The sequence below is a fragment of the Schistocerca piceifrons genome, chromosome 8 (assembly GCF_021461385.2).
Source record: "Schistocerca piceifrons isolate TAMUIC-IGC-003096 chromosome 8, iqSchPice1.1, whole genome shotgun sequence".
Taxonomy (NCBI): domain Eukaryota; kingdom Metazoa; phylum Arthropoda; class Insecta; order Orthoptera; family Acrididae; genus Schistocerca; species Schistocerca piceifrons.
The window spans coordinates 457168447-457184476 of record NC_060145.1 but is presented as its reverse complement, the minus strand read 5'-3'; the positions used below and the strand labels follow the sequence as shown (position 1 = coordinate 457184476).

Sequence of the window (16030 nt, the reverse complement as noted above, 5' to 3'; positions counted from 1 at the left end):
ATTGCCAGGCGTTGCACTTCACCACTTTGCTATCGCGCCGTTACAAGAACCTGTGCTCGGAAATCTCTTATATTCTACTCGTTAAGCTTTAGAGAGCGTTTTACTTTTTCGTACGGCTCACTCAGGCAAAGTATTCTAGGAACGTGAAAGGGGCATCTACTTGCTTCTACTCACATAGTTTGAGCCAAATCGTGAGCGCCGTCCCACGCCCTCTTGTTGTACGTGTGAAGTAGGTTGGTTCAAATGGCTCTGAGCACTATGGGACTTGGCATCTGAGGTCATCAGTCCCCTAGAACTTAGAACTACGTAAACCTAACTAACCTAAGGACATCACAAATATCCATGCCCGAGGCAGGATTCGAACCTGCGACCGTAGCGGTTGCGCGGTTCCACACTGTAGCGCCTAGAACAGCTCGGCAACTCCGGCCGGCTGCGAAGTAGATTTACCTAACTCTTTAAATCTCATTTTCTCCTCCAAGTATGTACTGGGAAAGGGCCTCCTTAGCAGATCGCCGGCCCCTGTGGCCGAGCGGTTCTAGGCGCTACAGTCCGGTACCGCGCGACTGCTACGGTCGCAGGTTCGAATCCTGCCTCGGGCATGGATGTGTGTGATGTCCTTAGGTTAGCTAGGTTTAAGTAGTTCTAAGTTCTAGGGGACTGATGACCACAGTGCTCAGAGCCATTTTAACCATTTGAACCTTAGCAGATCATCTACAGAAAACAACTTAATACTAAATTTCCTCGTACATTCGCTTTTTTAGGACAGTCTATTGTCTTGATGTACAAAGGTAGTAATCGTAACTAAATTGAATATATTAATTTTAGTTATGTAAATCGAACTGTTTACATACGTTTAAATTTTATGATTAATAGTCTAACTTTGCGAGGAATTAAAAAACGAAAAAAATAATTGATGGCGGCTGCAGCAGGAATTAAACCCAAGCCGACGAAAGTCTTTCAGTGCGCTGGACAACGCGGCCGTGGCGCCGTTATGTCAGCTGCTCTTGGAAACGGCTCCACACTCTACGCTTGCGCAATACATTTACGTATTTTCAAAGAGAAATACTGACCTGGGGCTGTCAGTAGCAAAGCACTCGTAGCGCCGGAAGGGGTGACGACACATCAGAGCACATACAGTCGAAAACAGGCAGCTGCGTCGCTTCTCTAAGTTGATCGTAGCGTGGTTGACCATCGTTTCAGCTCTCGACACAGGTTTCTAGTTATTTTGGACAGAGCGCTACAAAACATGTTTTCCTCCATTTTACTTGCATAACATCACGCATTCGAAGAGAAACGGCATAATTTTAGTGCGATTTCCGGCTCACATTCGGAGAGAAATGGCGTGATTTTTAGCACATTCGAAGATAAATGGCACAATTTTAGTGTAATATTTACAGTGCTGTGTAGCACTGGTTGCTACTGGTATGGAGCGTCTTGGTCTCGATACAGATTGGCGTACGAAATTCTTGAAGACTTTTAACTTTGTGATACAGTGCTGTCTGATGTACCTTTACCAGTGGGAGGCAAAGGCAGCGTACTCAGACCTAAATAGCGTTGTGATTGGCCTTTCAGCGAGTCGAGTGCCGTTGGCCAGGTGCCAGTCAGTCGCAGTTCTTTCTCAGGTGCCACGTGCTTGCTGTGTTGGCTGTTTGAGTGCTGTAGCCTGATCAGATGTGGCGGTCTGCACGCCGCAAGCGGTTCTCCCCGGTACCAGAGTTATTCTGTGTGCATTGCAAACGCACCACTGCTTCGCGAGGATGGCCAGCAGATAGGGCTACACGTCGTTTTGAAACGTTACTGACACTGGGGGAACAGCAGCGTGCATATCGTATTTACAAAAACGTGTTACTTAGCTTTAATGCGTCTCATTGAGTAGTGTATTCAGTAGTAAATCTTAGGTCACTAAATGGTACTTTCATGAGACGTATAAGTAGATTGTCGCCGTATCAGCTGCAGGTCTTGTGAGATTCGCTGCACGTGACAGGTTATAGGTTCAGTTTCGCACCATTAAAGCGTCTTTATACTTCTTTTTCCTGCCCCTTCGTCCGTATCTTCAACGCGTCGGCATGTTATTCTGGATTTGATAGCGTTAGTGATAGAGGGTTGGCTAGATACACTCCCTGTTGCCATCCCTTCCCCTCCGCCCCCTGCCCCATCCCCTCTATCCTCTCCCCTTCTAGGACAGAATGTTTGTATCCAATCGGTTTGCGCCTAGTGTTATCCCATATAAAAGTGTGAGAACGCTTTCGAGAGATTTGCGACTCGTGTATGTAAGGCGGGACGTGATTACTATCCAGGTATTCGCCTCGTCGGATGTGGAAAACCGTCGAAAACCACACACGTACACGGTGGTCGGCACAACGGCCCTCGTCGTCAGTTCTGAGCCGCCACGCCTCGCTAAATACCGGAAGCGGCACGTTAACCCTCGTGGCTACCCAGCCGGCTGTCCCATTAAAGTATCGCCACGCGGTGGACACTCCTTGCAAATATTTTTAACATACCCGTACACTTGCACCCAGTCTTACCGAGTTGCTTCTCTTATACCCTCGGCATTAGCCTCTACAAATTTTTCCAACCGGATGTAAAAGTATTGCTGATATTTATTGTTTGATTGTGTTGCATATCAGTTCGATTGAATTTAGGTACCAGTGTTAGGCAGGTAACTGCAGAGAAGAAACCGCTCGTCGATTGCATCAAAATACTCAGGAAATATCCTTGAACAGCTTGTTCAAAAATGGCTCTGAGCACTATGGGACTTAACATCTATGGTCATCAGTCCCCTAGAACTTAGAACTACTTAAACCTAACTAACCTAAGGACATCACACAACACCCAGCCATCACTAAGCAGAGAAAATCCCTGACTCCGCCGGGAATCGAACCCGGGAACCCGGGCGTGGGAAGCGAGAACGCTACCGCACGACCACGAGATGCGGGCGAACAGCTTGTGATCTTCCATCGGCAGAGTTCGGGTTCAGACTGTGTGAGAACTAAACGTATAGCTTCATTTTGTCACGTCAGAAAGAATCGAAATGTGACAATGAAACTTGGCGATAATGTTAACCATTTTTTTTATCTACATATTCAACCTTTAGTGCGAAACATATTTTCACAACAGTGGATGAGTTCGCGGAGACATTCGTTGTAAAAGTCTGCATTTCGGTTGTTTCGTAAATATTCTACGTCGAAAGTTACCTCGACGACATCCTGCAAACGCCTGCTATTAACGGTTTCTTCGTGAGAAGAACGACTCACTAGATGTTTTTGATGGGAATACTTGAGGTGCGGCAAAGTTTTATAGTGCAATGAAGCAAGACGCGTTGCCATGTCACGTGCGGGATGAGTTGGGTGATATCGTGGAACAAAACCGCCCTCACGGAGAGCTTCCAGGGACGCGCCGTCGCTTGTCACCTCCTCAGATTTCTGTAGCGTGGTCCTGTGGAGGTTTGCCTCCTGATGAGCATAGTCTGCTGGTGTCATACTGTGACACTACCAAAAAACGTTCACCATCTTTTTGCCCGATGGTGGTGAGTCGACGTGTTTCCAACAGTTCACTTTGCTCTTTCCTCTCTTGGTCACGGTGATACATTGTTCCGTCGATCCGAAGGTCTTACTGAATGGGTGTGAGTAGTTACGGAACCCAGTGTATGAGATGTTGGTTACGGATTCACAATTCGTATATGCTTTTTCCACTGTCGCCTCGATTGCGATAGCGCCAGTCATAGAGCACCAGGGCTTCCTCTTGCGAGTCCAGATTCTCCACGGGGAGAGTTCAGACTTGTTTGACCACAGTGCGAGTGTCTGTGGCAGCTGACGACTGTTCCGTACGGTGGTGCACTGCCGCCGTACACTTCCACCAGCCCGCCATCCAGTTTTCAGCGCTGTTTACCTCCAAATACGGAAAACGCGTTACCGCACCATTCCACACTTGGTCGACCTTCTCCATCTTGTTTCGTCTCCTCTAGCGGGACTGTCTGATGTGACTTTAGCTGCTCACGGCGACTGACTCTGTTGGTGGTGTGTTGCAGGGAGCTCGCAGTGATGCCGTACAGCAGCGGGGCCGTGGCCACGGTCTCAGCGATGCCGGTGCCCTCGGCCAGCCGCTTCTCGGCGGGCTCCTACCGCCTCAGCTCGTCGCTCAGCAGCCCCAGCTACTACACGTCCGAGTACCGCTCCAAGTACAGCACCCCCTCCAGGTCAGTACAAACGTGCCACACCGGCTACTGCCGTTGCGGTTGTCAATCTGAAGACTGGTCTGATCCGGCTCTCCGTGTTACTCGCAACCTACGTCCTTCTCAATCTCCTTACTGTATTCATCTCTTGATCTCCTTCGACGGTCCCCCCCCCCCCCCCCTACGCCCCATCCTCCCCCCCTCACACAAACACACACACCAATACTAAATTGATGATCCTTTGATATCTCAGAATGTGTCCTGTCAACAGATCCCTCTTTTGGTCAATTTGTGCCACAGATTTCTTTTCTCCCCAGTTCAGTATCTCGTAATTAGTTACGTGATCTATCCATCTAATCCTCGGTATTCTTCTGTAGCACCACATTTTTAAAGCTTTCTTCACTAAACTGTTAATCGTTTAAGTTTCACTTCCGTACTTGACTAAACTCCTGACGAATACCTTCAGAAAAATATTCCTAGCACTTAACTACATGCCAAAGAAACTAATATAGGCATGCTTATTCAAATACAGAGATAGGTAAACAGGCAGAATACGCCGCAGCGGTCGGCAACGCCTATATAAGACTACAAGTGTCTGGCGCAGTTGTTAGCTCGTTTACTGCTGCTACAAAGGCAGGTTATCAAGACTTAACTGAGTTTCAATATTCTGTTATGGTCGACGCACGAGCGATGAGACACAGCATCTCCGAGGTAGATGAAGTGGGGATTTTCCCCGTACGACCATTTCACAAGCGTACCGCGAATATCAGGAATCCCGTAAAACATTACATCTCCGACACCGCTGCGCCCGGAAATAGATCCTGCAAGAGCGGGACCAATGACGACTAAAGAGAATCGTTCAACGTGACAGAAGTGCAACCCTTCCGCAAATTGCTGCAGATATCAATTCTGGGCCGTCAACAAGTGTGAGCGTTCGAACGATTCAGCGAAACATCATCCATATCTCGTTTCAAATGGACCCGTACTGGTGTGTAGACAACATCGTGAATCCATAGACCCTGCTTGTCAGTAGGGGACTGTTCAAGCTGGTGGACGCTATGTAATGTTGTGGAGCGTCTGCAGTTGGAGTGATATGGGACCCTTGATACGTCCAGATACGACTCTGATATGTGACACGTACGTAAGCATCCTGTCTGATCACCTGCATACATTCATGTCAATTGTGCATTCATATGGACAATTTCAGCAGGTTAATACGACATCCCACACGCTCAGAATTGCTGCAGAGTTGCTTCAGGAACATTCTCCTGAGTTTAAACACCTCCGCATGAACATGCCTTGTAACGTGCTGTTCAGAAGAGAACTCCATCCCCTCTTACGGATTTATGGACAACCTACAGGATTCATGGTGTCAGTTCCCTCCGGCACTACTTCAGACATTAGTCGAGTCCATGTCACGTCGTGTTACGTCACTTCTGCGTGCTCGCGGGGGCCCTACAAGATATAAAGGCAGGTATAACAATTTCTTTGGCTCTTCAGTATATATTTCTTGTAAATAAATTTCTCTTCTTCAGAACGGCTCTCCTTGCTATCACTGTTCTACATTTTATATCCTCTCTACGTCATCTGTTATCTTGTATTTTGCTGCCCAAATGGCAAAACCCATCTACTACTTTAAGCGTACCGTTTCCCAGTATATTTTTCTCAGTATCACCTGATTTAATTTAACTACATTCCGTTATCCTTGTTTTGCTTTTCTTGATGTTCATCTTATATTCTTCTTTCAGCACATTGTTCATTCCGTTCAACTGCTCTTTCAAGTCCTTTTCTGTCTCACAGAATTACAAAGTCTTCGGAAAAACTCAAAGTTTTTATTTTTATTCTATGGACTTTACTTCCCAGTTTTCGTAGTAATAATCTATAATAAAGTAAAAATTAAGAAGGGATCAGCAAAATATAATGATTCACACATCACTTCACTCTACTTTCTAATGCACGAGAAGTTACGTAAACTTTTTTGCTCCAAGAGCGAAGTGTTGAAAATTCTTGCCGTTTGTGGCTCAGATGTAGCAACGATGCAGGAATTGATTTCTTCTATGTTGGGCAACAGTTCTGTTGCTTTTGGTTTTTTATTATCACATCCTTCAATTATAGCTGTGTTGACTTAGTCGATACGTTACATGATGTAGATATTGCATTGCATACAAGTTTCCTGCGCTTCACACTCACTTACTCGACTAGAAATGTAGTGAACAAAACTTCACCTTGTTGTGTAGATATACGATGTCTTTCTGCAAAAAGTCAGGTCTTCTGCTGTTTATTAACCATTTTTTGTTCTTAAAAGAAACCGACAGTCTTCAGTAAATATCTGTATGTCACAAGAGAATCGTATATAAATTGTTTAATTTTATTACTATTCGTTACAGTCAACTTTGGACTACGCTAAGCATCAGTCATTTCTTGTGCTTTTTCTTGCGTTCTTCCCAGTACTTCTTCGTTTTTTCTGAGTGGGCTTCTTTACGTTCTTGCGACCAGGTTGTTCCCGTCTTCTTTGATTGCGTTCGGTCTTTGAATCCCTGTATTTTGTTGATGGCATTCCTATATTCCATTCTGTTGTAAACTGTCTCTGGTATAATGTTCATTTCTGCAATGTCTTCTTTTACTTCTTTCAGGCAGTTAATTTGTGTCTTTCTGCTTTCCATGTATTCCAGGATTTTCTTTGCCGTTCTTTCTGGTGCCATTCTTTTGACATGCCCATAGAAACTCAAGTCTTCTCTTTTTAAAGGATGTTGTCAGTTTTTCAATTTTCTCGTATAACTCTTTATTGGATCGCAATTTATAATCTTGTCCATCCTTTTTAGGTCCTAAGATCTTTCTCAGTATTTTTCTCTCTTTTATTTCCAATTTCTCCAACAGACGTTTTCTGTTCAGTGGGATGCATTCAATCGCATACAAACTTTCTGGTTTTATTACCGCATTGTAGTGCCTGAGCTTGGCATTGATGGAGATCGACTTTTTATTGTATACATTTCGGCATAGCTGGTATGCCGTTTCCATCTTTATTGCTCTTTCCTGTAGTGAGACATTTGGTAACCCTGTCGGTGTAATCCATTCCCCTAGATACTTAAATTTATGAACTCTCTTAATTATTCCATATTTAGTTTGCAATGTCTGTGTTGGGTCTGTTTTGTCCTGTATCATCAGTTCTGTCTTTTCATACGATATTTGTAGACCTGTCTTCTCAGCGATCTCATGCAGCATTTCTATCTGAATCTTTGCTGTTTCGATGTCATCTGCCAATATTGCCATGTCATCAGCAAATGCCAGACATTCAATTTTTGTTTTATTTCTTCCTAACGTTATCCCATTTTTCACTCCAGCTTCTGCCATCTTCTTTCTCCATTCCCTGACCAGTTTTTCAAGGACAATGTTAAACAACAGTGGGGAGAGCCCATCCCCTTGCCTAACACCTGTTCCAATTACAAACGGTTGTGACAATCTACCCAAAAACTTCACTTGCGATTTTGTTCCCGTAAGGGTTTCCTGGATTAGACTTCTGCTTTTATCATCAATCCCAAATTCTTCTAATGTGTTAATCAGGGTTGGTCTATCAATAGAATCATATGCTTTTTTGAAGTCTATGAATGTAATTACTAGATTTTTCGATGTGCGTGCGCGAAGTTGTATTATGGAGAGTAGACTGAATATCTGTTCACTGCATGATCTTCCTTTTCTAAACCCAGCCTGATATTCACCCAGTTCTTTCTCTACTTGATTTTCAATCCTGTTTTGTAGTGCCTTGGATAGGATCTTATAGGCCACTGATAACAATGAGATACCTCTGTAGTTATTTGCATTTGTCTTGGCACCCTTCTTATGTAACGGATGAATCAATGCTGTCTTCCATTCCTCCGGAATCTTCTCTGTATTCCAAATCTCTTCAAACAGCGCCTCGAAATTATTTATTAAGTTTTCTCCTGCGTATTTCAGTAGTTCCGCGACTAACGAATCTTTACCAGCTGCTTTATTGTTTTTCAATCCTTTCAAGATCTCTTTAATTTCTTCTTTATTAGGTGGTTCAGAGTCTGGTAGCTTGTTCTTAGGCTTCTCAAATGTCAAGGTTTCATCAGGTCTTTTGCAGCTTAGCAGCGTTTCAAAGTAGTTGTTTAATGTACGGTTTCATGGTTTACAAGATACTTAGGAAGCTAAAGAAAGACAAATGAGTTGTCATTTTGTAGTTTTTGTCGAATGTTACGCTACTGCATACACTCTCCGTTGTAAAAACTATGTTACAAATCGCTATGAACGATACTATTCGCATTCATCCGATATCGTATTCAGAAGTGTTGCTCGCTGGCCGCTCGCAACGCTGCTGTCGCAGAGTATACCACATATTAGCGGGAGTGTCGCGACTGTATGTGTTTTCCTGCTACCGGCAGCAGTATTTTTGGCACTTACGCTGTTTTCACGCGCACATCTTGACAAAGTTTCCATTAGTTCAAATGGCTCTGAGCACTATGGGACGTAGCATCTGAGGTCATCAGTCCCCTAGAACTTAGAACTACTTAAACCTAACTAACCTAAGGACATCACACACTTCCATGCCCGAGGCAGGATTCGAACCTGCGACAGTAGCAGTCGCGCGGTTCCGGACTACAGCGCCTAGAACCGCATGGCCACCGCGGTCGGCTTTCCATTAGTGACAGACTTAAATTTGAGATAGAACTGTCATTTCTCGTGGAACTATCGACTAATGGAATAAAGCACGTCACGCACGATATTTTACATGCAGTGACTGTCTTTCTCAGCCACTGTTTACAGTCGAGGTCTTCAATTGTGTTCTGAAGTTCGTTAGAATTCACTAACAGTTCTCATTATCAAATACTGGGTGAGAACAGTCTGCAAGCAATTTGCTCTTCTTTTTTAAGAAAAGCTAGAATTTCACGCCTCCTAATGTTTATGACATCATATCTCTTAAACTATGTGTCATACAGTGATATAATTTTGCAGGTACACTTAGTAGTATATTGACGTCAGTATTGCATGCAAAATGTGTTGCGAATAGAGTTAATAGCAAAAGAGCAGTAAATTATAAAGTAATGCCTGATGCTCAAGTTTGCAAAGTGTAGTAAGCGGTAAAACTTCATTATTTTGTAGTGATCTCAGCGACAAAACATTTCGTAAAGGCATGACATTACGTATTCGTACGCTGTGAGTTGTGCTGGCTCTAGACAAGTACAATTTTCATACTTGACTAATTGTATTAAACCTTTAACGTAGATTATTCCTCTTAATGAGTAGATTATGACAGCATTTTAACTATCTAAATTCGATCAACAATTATATGAAGTATTTAAAACCAATTTTTTTGGCCCTGGAATGAACTGGGAACGGATTCTACTCCTTAGTAACCTAGATGATTTCAGAGCTTTCGCGTGTGATGAATTTATCTGTAATGGAATACTGTCTGAAAAAAGCTGCACATATACCTACTTGAATCTTTATAAGATTGCAAAGTGATGCAAAGATACGCAACATGCTCCGAATATTCAGAAATGTAGGGTTATGCACTTCACAAAGCGAGAAAAACGCGTTATTCAATGGTTTCAGTATCATTAATTCGCAATTAGAATCAGTCAACACATGCAACCATCTGTGTGTTATAATGTGTGAGAATATGAAATAGTATGGTTATTTAGGCTCAGTGGTGGATATAGGAGATGGCTGCCTTCGGTTCGTTGAAAAGATACTGGGAAAATGCCATCCGTCTAGAAAGAGTATTGCTTGAAAACGCTCATGCGACCCATCCTAGAATATTGCATTAATAGTCGCAAGTCTGTCATACAGATGCTGAAGAAACTGAACTGACAGGCAATTGACGACAGAGAACAAAGATGCCGCTTACTTACAAAGCTATGAACGCATAATTAGCCTTACTAGCCGGCCGGAGTGGCCGTGCGGTTCTCGGCGCTACAGTCTGGAACCGCGTGACCGCTACGGTTGCAGGTTCGAATCCTGCCTCGGGCATGGATGTGTGTGATGTCCTTAGGTTAGTTAGGTTTAAGTAGTTCTAAGTTCTAGGGGACTGATGACCACAGCAGTTAAGTCCCATAGTGCTCAGAGCCATTCAATTAGCCTTACTACAGCACGCACGGAGGCACACACAAACATTCTGCGCGCGCTCCGTACGAGAATGCAACGGGAAGAACGCTGGTCTTGCTGCAGCATACACGGAGGCGACAAAAGTCGTGGGGTACCTCCCTAATAACTCGACGGACCTTCTTATATCCAGCGCAGTACAGCATCTACGCGTGGCATGGATTCAACAAGTCTCGAGCAGAAATATTGTGCCGTGCTGCCTCTATAGTCGCCCATAATTTCGAAAGTATTGCCGACGCACGATTTTGTTCACGAACTGACCTCTAGATTATGTTCCGTAGATGTTCGATGAGATTCGTATCGGGCGATATGGGTGGGCATATCATTCGCTCGAAATGTCCAGAATGTTCTTCAAACCAGTTGCCAACAACTGTGGTCCGGTTACATGCAGCATTGACATCCATAAAAATTCCATTGTTGTTTTGGAACATAGAGTCCATGAATAGCTGCAAATGGTCCCCAGGTAGTCGGACATAACCATATCCAGAGTGATCGGTTCAGTTGGACCGGAGGACCCAGGCCATTCCATGTAAACGCAGCCAACACCATTATGGAGCCGGCCCCAGGTTGCACAGTGTCTTGTTGACATCTTGGATCTATGGCTTCGTGGGGTCTACGCCACACTCGAACCCTACCATCAGCTCTTACCAGCTGAAATCAGGATTCACGTGACCGGGGCACGGTTTTATAGTCGTTTAGGGCGCAACCGATATGGTCACGAGCCCACCAGAGGCGCTGCACGTGATGTCGCGCTGTTAGCAGAGGCACTCGAGTCGGTTGTCTGTTTCCACGGCCCGTTAATGCCAAATGTCGCTACACTGTCCTAACGGGTACGTCCGTCGTACGTACCACGTTTATTCCTGCTGTTATTTCACGTAGCGTTGCTTGTCTGTTAACACTGACTGACACCACTACGAAAACACCGCTGCATTTGGTCGGAAATATTGAACTCGGTGACGATTTCCGAAATGGAATGACCCGCGCGACTAGCTCCAACTACCATTCCGCGTTCAAAGTCTGTTAATTTCCGTCGTGCGGCCATAATCACATCGTAAACGTTTCCACAGGAATCACCTGAGTACATACAGCAGCTACACCAATCATTGTCCATTTGTACGTTCGTTATATGTGCATATCGCTATCCCATGACGTTGGTCATCTCAGTGAGTGTAAACAGTCATTCATTGCGCGGTTCGTACGAGAATGGAGGGGGAAGTATGCCGGTTTTGCCGCAGTAGACATTAAATGTAGTTCAGCAGATTCCTGTATGGGGCCGCAAACGTAATAAAATTCACCGTGGGCACGTACCAGACGGTTGAGTAATTATGTTTTCGAGATAGTACCGCCAGCGTCGACGCGGCAGCCACCTGTTTGTTGTGAAACACAAGCAGCTTACAAACACGTGTGATGTCTCACTCAGCACCTCGCCATTCCTCAAGTATTCATGTGGGAACATGGGTTCTTCGCATCGAAATGCAGCAGTTTCTACCGTCTGTGTTATTTTGGCGCTAACCATAGGGGGCGCCTCGTTTCTCGCAGATTGACATACAAGGGGTGACACAGTATGCACCACTGAATGTGGAATACCACACCGTACGGGAGGACGACGGTTCAATCCCGCGTCCGGCCATCCTGATTTAGGTTTTCCGTGATTTCCCTAAATCACTCCAGGCAATTGCCGGGATAGGCCTCTGAAAGGGCACGGCCGACTTCCTTCCCCATCCTTCCCTAATCCGATGAGACCGATGACCACGCTGTCTGGTCTCCTTCCCCAAACAACCAACCACCCAGCCACACCGCACATCTCTCCTCTCTTCTCTCTGTCACTCTCTCTCTCTCTCTCTCTCTCGCTTCAACAGATTATTGCATGAGGGCATGGAGGCTAGCTGAATGGACACAAAGCAAGAGAGAGCTAATTGTATTAACGAGGATGCATTTTATCACATTCCTGTTTTACTTAATTTTCAAGAGCAATCATAATACAGAAACGTGACTTTGATTTACTGCGGTTGGACAAAAATATGGAAACAGCGCGAGAAATACGCCCTTGAACAAAAATGCAGATTCTAGCCAAACCTGAAAGTTGCGCTGTTGTATCTGATCACGAACGGTACCTTTGCTACGTCCTCAATACTTTACGAGTGTCAGTCGTGGTCAGAACAGTAATCTGTGAAGTTACGAGTCGGACCTCGATGCATACCAAAGTGGGCAAGTTGTCGGCGCTCGTGTGGTGATCGCTTCCGTAACCGAGATAGCCGAAGTGACTGGTGTCTGAGGAGACACCATATCGAAGATTTATACCGTATACAAGGAAACCGAAAAGACATTATCCGTATACGCGGATGGTAGTTTGTGGTGAGTGATCGTGACAGACGGTCGGTGAAGAAGATTGTGACGAAACGTAAAGAGGACGACAGCTGCAAAAGTCACTGTAGAAGTGGATGTCGCACTCGCTAACCCTCTCACCACCAAAACAACCCAATGGAAGTTCCGTAAGCAGGCAATCGCAGGGAGAGCTGCAATTCCAAAACCAATCATCACTGATGCAAGTGGTTGTGACAGGAAAACGTGGTGCCGAAGACAGAAAACCTTGACTACAGAGCAATCAAAGAATGTCAATTGATCGGATGACTCTTGTTTCACACTGTTTCCAATTTCTGGCCAAATTTAAGTCTGTCGCACTCCGCCTCAGGCCTACGATGTGGAGGATTGCTTGCTTGCAATAGTGAAAGATGACGGGGGTTCAGTGATGATTCGGGCAGCCGCATCGTGATATTCCATGGGCCCCCTGGTAACTCTACAAGGTCTGATTACTGCCAAAGGGTTATGTGACAGTTTTGACTAATCAGGTCCGTTCCACGGCACAGTGTTTTTTCCCCACGGGTGGTTCTGTTTTCCAAGACTACAGGGACCCTGTTGACACCGCTCACATTGTTCAGAAATGTCTCGTGAGCAGGAGGATGCATTCCCGCATCTTCTCTGGCGACCAGAGTGATCTGATCTAAATAGTGTTGAGCCTTTATGGTCTACTTTGGAGAGAAGGTTGCGACCTCCATCATCGTTACCTAAGACTTGCCACTTTTTTTCCCGGAATGATGGTATAAGAAAACCGTAGAGATCCTGTATTTATTAATTCCAAGACGACTTGAAGCTGTTTGGAATGCCAACTGTTTTCGTACACCGTATTAAGTTTGTTAGTATGGCGTGTTTTTGGGTTTCCATATTTTTGTCTACCTCAGATATGTTAAATTCTAAGTAAAATGAATGTAAACTGAAACGTAAAAATCGAAGATAACTGAGGCCTTACAACTGCATTTTCAGTTCGTAAGTCATATTCCAAATGATGAACGAGCTGAATTAAAAGCAGTTCGGAATTGCTACAATAAGGATTACCGAACACCATCCGTCATGTTTATGTCATTTCCTATCGTGTCACAGGCATGCTATACTCCCCACCGGAGCAAAATCTCAAATTATCGCTGTCAGATGGGCTCATAATACGAAATCAAGTAGATTAAGGTAGGGCAATCAAGCTGATTACAGGACGGGGCCTAATCTGTTTTGAACGAAAGGAATTAACCACGTGTCTTCGCGCAGTGTTGCAACAGCGCGCGGTAACTCCATCATTCACGTGCTGCGTGCTTACAGCATGAAACAGACTTAGCGCCCTGTGTATCGTAGCACTGTATATTGTACGACGCATTTAGCAAGTAGAATATCACGTCAATGTATATCCCACTTGGTAATGATCACATACAGTGTCCGGGCTAGGGGCTAGGGGAAGAACATTGTTCAAATGTGTGTGAATTCCTAAGGGACCAAACTGCTGAGGTCATCAGTTCCTAGACTTACACACTACTTAAAGTAACTTATGCCAAGAACAACGCACACACACACCCGTGCCTCCGGCGGGAGGGGCCGCGCAGTCAGTGACATAGCGCCTCAAACCGCGCGGTCACTCCCCGCGGCAATGACGGAAGAACTCGACGTTTTACGTTGTTGGGTAGATACACAATCGATGGAGGTACTCTCCAGGAAGTGGTGTTTACCATTTCATGAACAGCGCTGAGTGGCATGGCGCACGCGCGCCAGTGACACGCTACACGTAAGCCGACTTGTTGGCGAACTGTGCAGTTCCACAGATGCCTGTCAACGTCAAATGGTTGAAATGGCTCTGAGCACTATGGGACTTAACTACTGAGGTCATCAGTCCCCTAGAACTTAGAACTACTTAAACCTAACTAAACTAAGGACATCACACACATCCATGCCCGAGGCAGGATTCGAACCTGCGACCGTAGCGGTCGCGCGGTTGCAGACTGTAGCGCCTAGAACCGTTCGGCCACTGTCAACGTCATTTTCCACAGTATGGTGCCTTCCGCTCCCCTCCCACCCCCCACCCCCCTCCCATGTTTAATACCATGGGGATGTTAGCACATTCTCCACGAGACGTTTTCTGAGCGTTGGATTGGAAGGAGGGTCCCCTCGCGTGGCCCCCTCGGTGTCCGGATCTGCTTCCGCTGGATTTCAGTGCATGACACTTTGCAGAACAGGGTTTCGAGATCTGGTAGATTTCAGCCAACGAATCTACGCCGCAGTAGAGGCCTTAACACATGTCCTGCCTATGAACATGCTTCGTTATCTACGGATATACAAACGGTACCCGCGTTGAACCGTACCAACATGCATAAAATGTTCCAGGTCCTGTGTACTATGTTGGACAAGTAAACGTATGAAGCTTATTACGTACTTAAATACAACCAAAATATTTTTGGATCCCTCTATCTCGGACACCCGGTATAAATCAAACTTCAATGCCCACATCTCGTGGTCGTGCGGTAGCGTTCTCGCTTCCCACGCCCGGGTTCCCGGGTTCGATTCCCGGCGGGGTCAGGGATTTTCTCTGCCTCGTGATGGCTGGGTGTTGTGTGCTGTCCTTAGGTTAGTTAGGTTTAAGTAGTTCTAAGTTCTAGGGGATTGATGACCGTAGCAGTTAAGTCCCATAGTGCTCAGAGCCATTTTTGAAACTTCAATGTAATCAAAAAACGAAGCCTATCTGTGGTACGAGAAACGTATTCCAGAGTTCAGATTCAACGTCGCGAAAGAAACTTAATGGTTATGTACTGATTTAATAATTCAATCAGATAGAATTATAATGCGCCAAAGACTGGGATCGACTAAGATCACTACATAACTTTTTCTGGGTTACTGCAAATCACTAATTAATTATTGATGTCCGATTTTAAGGACTGGGTTAGTTGAAATCCTAAACGCTAAGACTATTAAGTTCATCTAAACGTGGCCGTGCGGGGTAGCCGTGTGGTCTGAGGCGCCTTGCCATTGTTCGCTCGGCTCCCCCGTCGGAGATTCGAGTCCTCCCTCTGGCATTGGTGTGTGTGTGTGTTGTCCTTAGCGTAAGTTAAAGTTAGAATAAAGCAGTGTGTAAGCCTAGAGACCGGTGACCCCAGCAGTTTGTTCCCATAGGAACTTACCACAAATGTCCAAAATTTCATCCAAACGTCATTTATTCATAAGTAAACAGTACAGTCATCGTGCCTTTTCGTATGGAGTTCCCTGCTTGAACAATGGAGGGAGAGTTGGCTTTAGATATCTGAATACTATTTCATTTAATTCATTGCTCTAGTGAGTCGGAAAGAACAGCGCGTGGAACCCTAAATTCCTTTGCGTATCGTGTCTGTTGATGTCTTCTCGCAAAGTAAGAGAGAGATAAAGTCAACG

At 45.1% G+C, this 16030-nt stretch overlaps 1 protein-coding gene across 1 annotated transcript in view; it reads left to right on the top strand.

Moving 5' to 3' along the window:
- The window catches only part of LOC124712449 (ubiquitin carboxyl-terminal hydrolase 2-like), a 253015-nt gene that overhangs the window by 67453 nt on the left and 169532 nt on the right, over positions 1-16030 (top strand). The window contains 1 exon segment of the mRNA XM_047242744.1: positions 4028-4195. Within this exon segment, the coding sequence (XP_047098700.1) occupies positions 4028-4195 (168 nt within the window).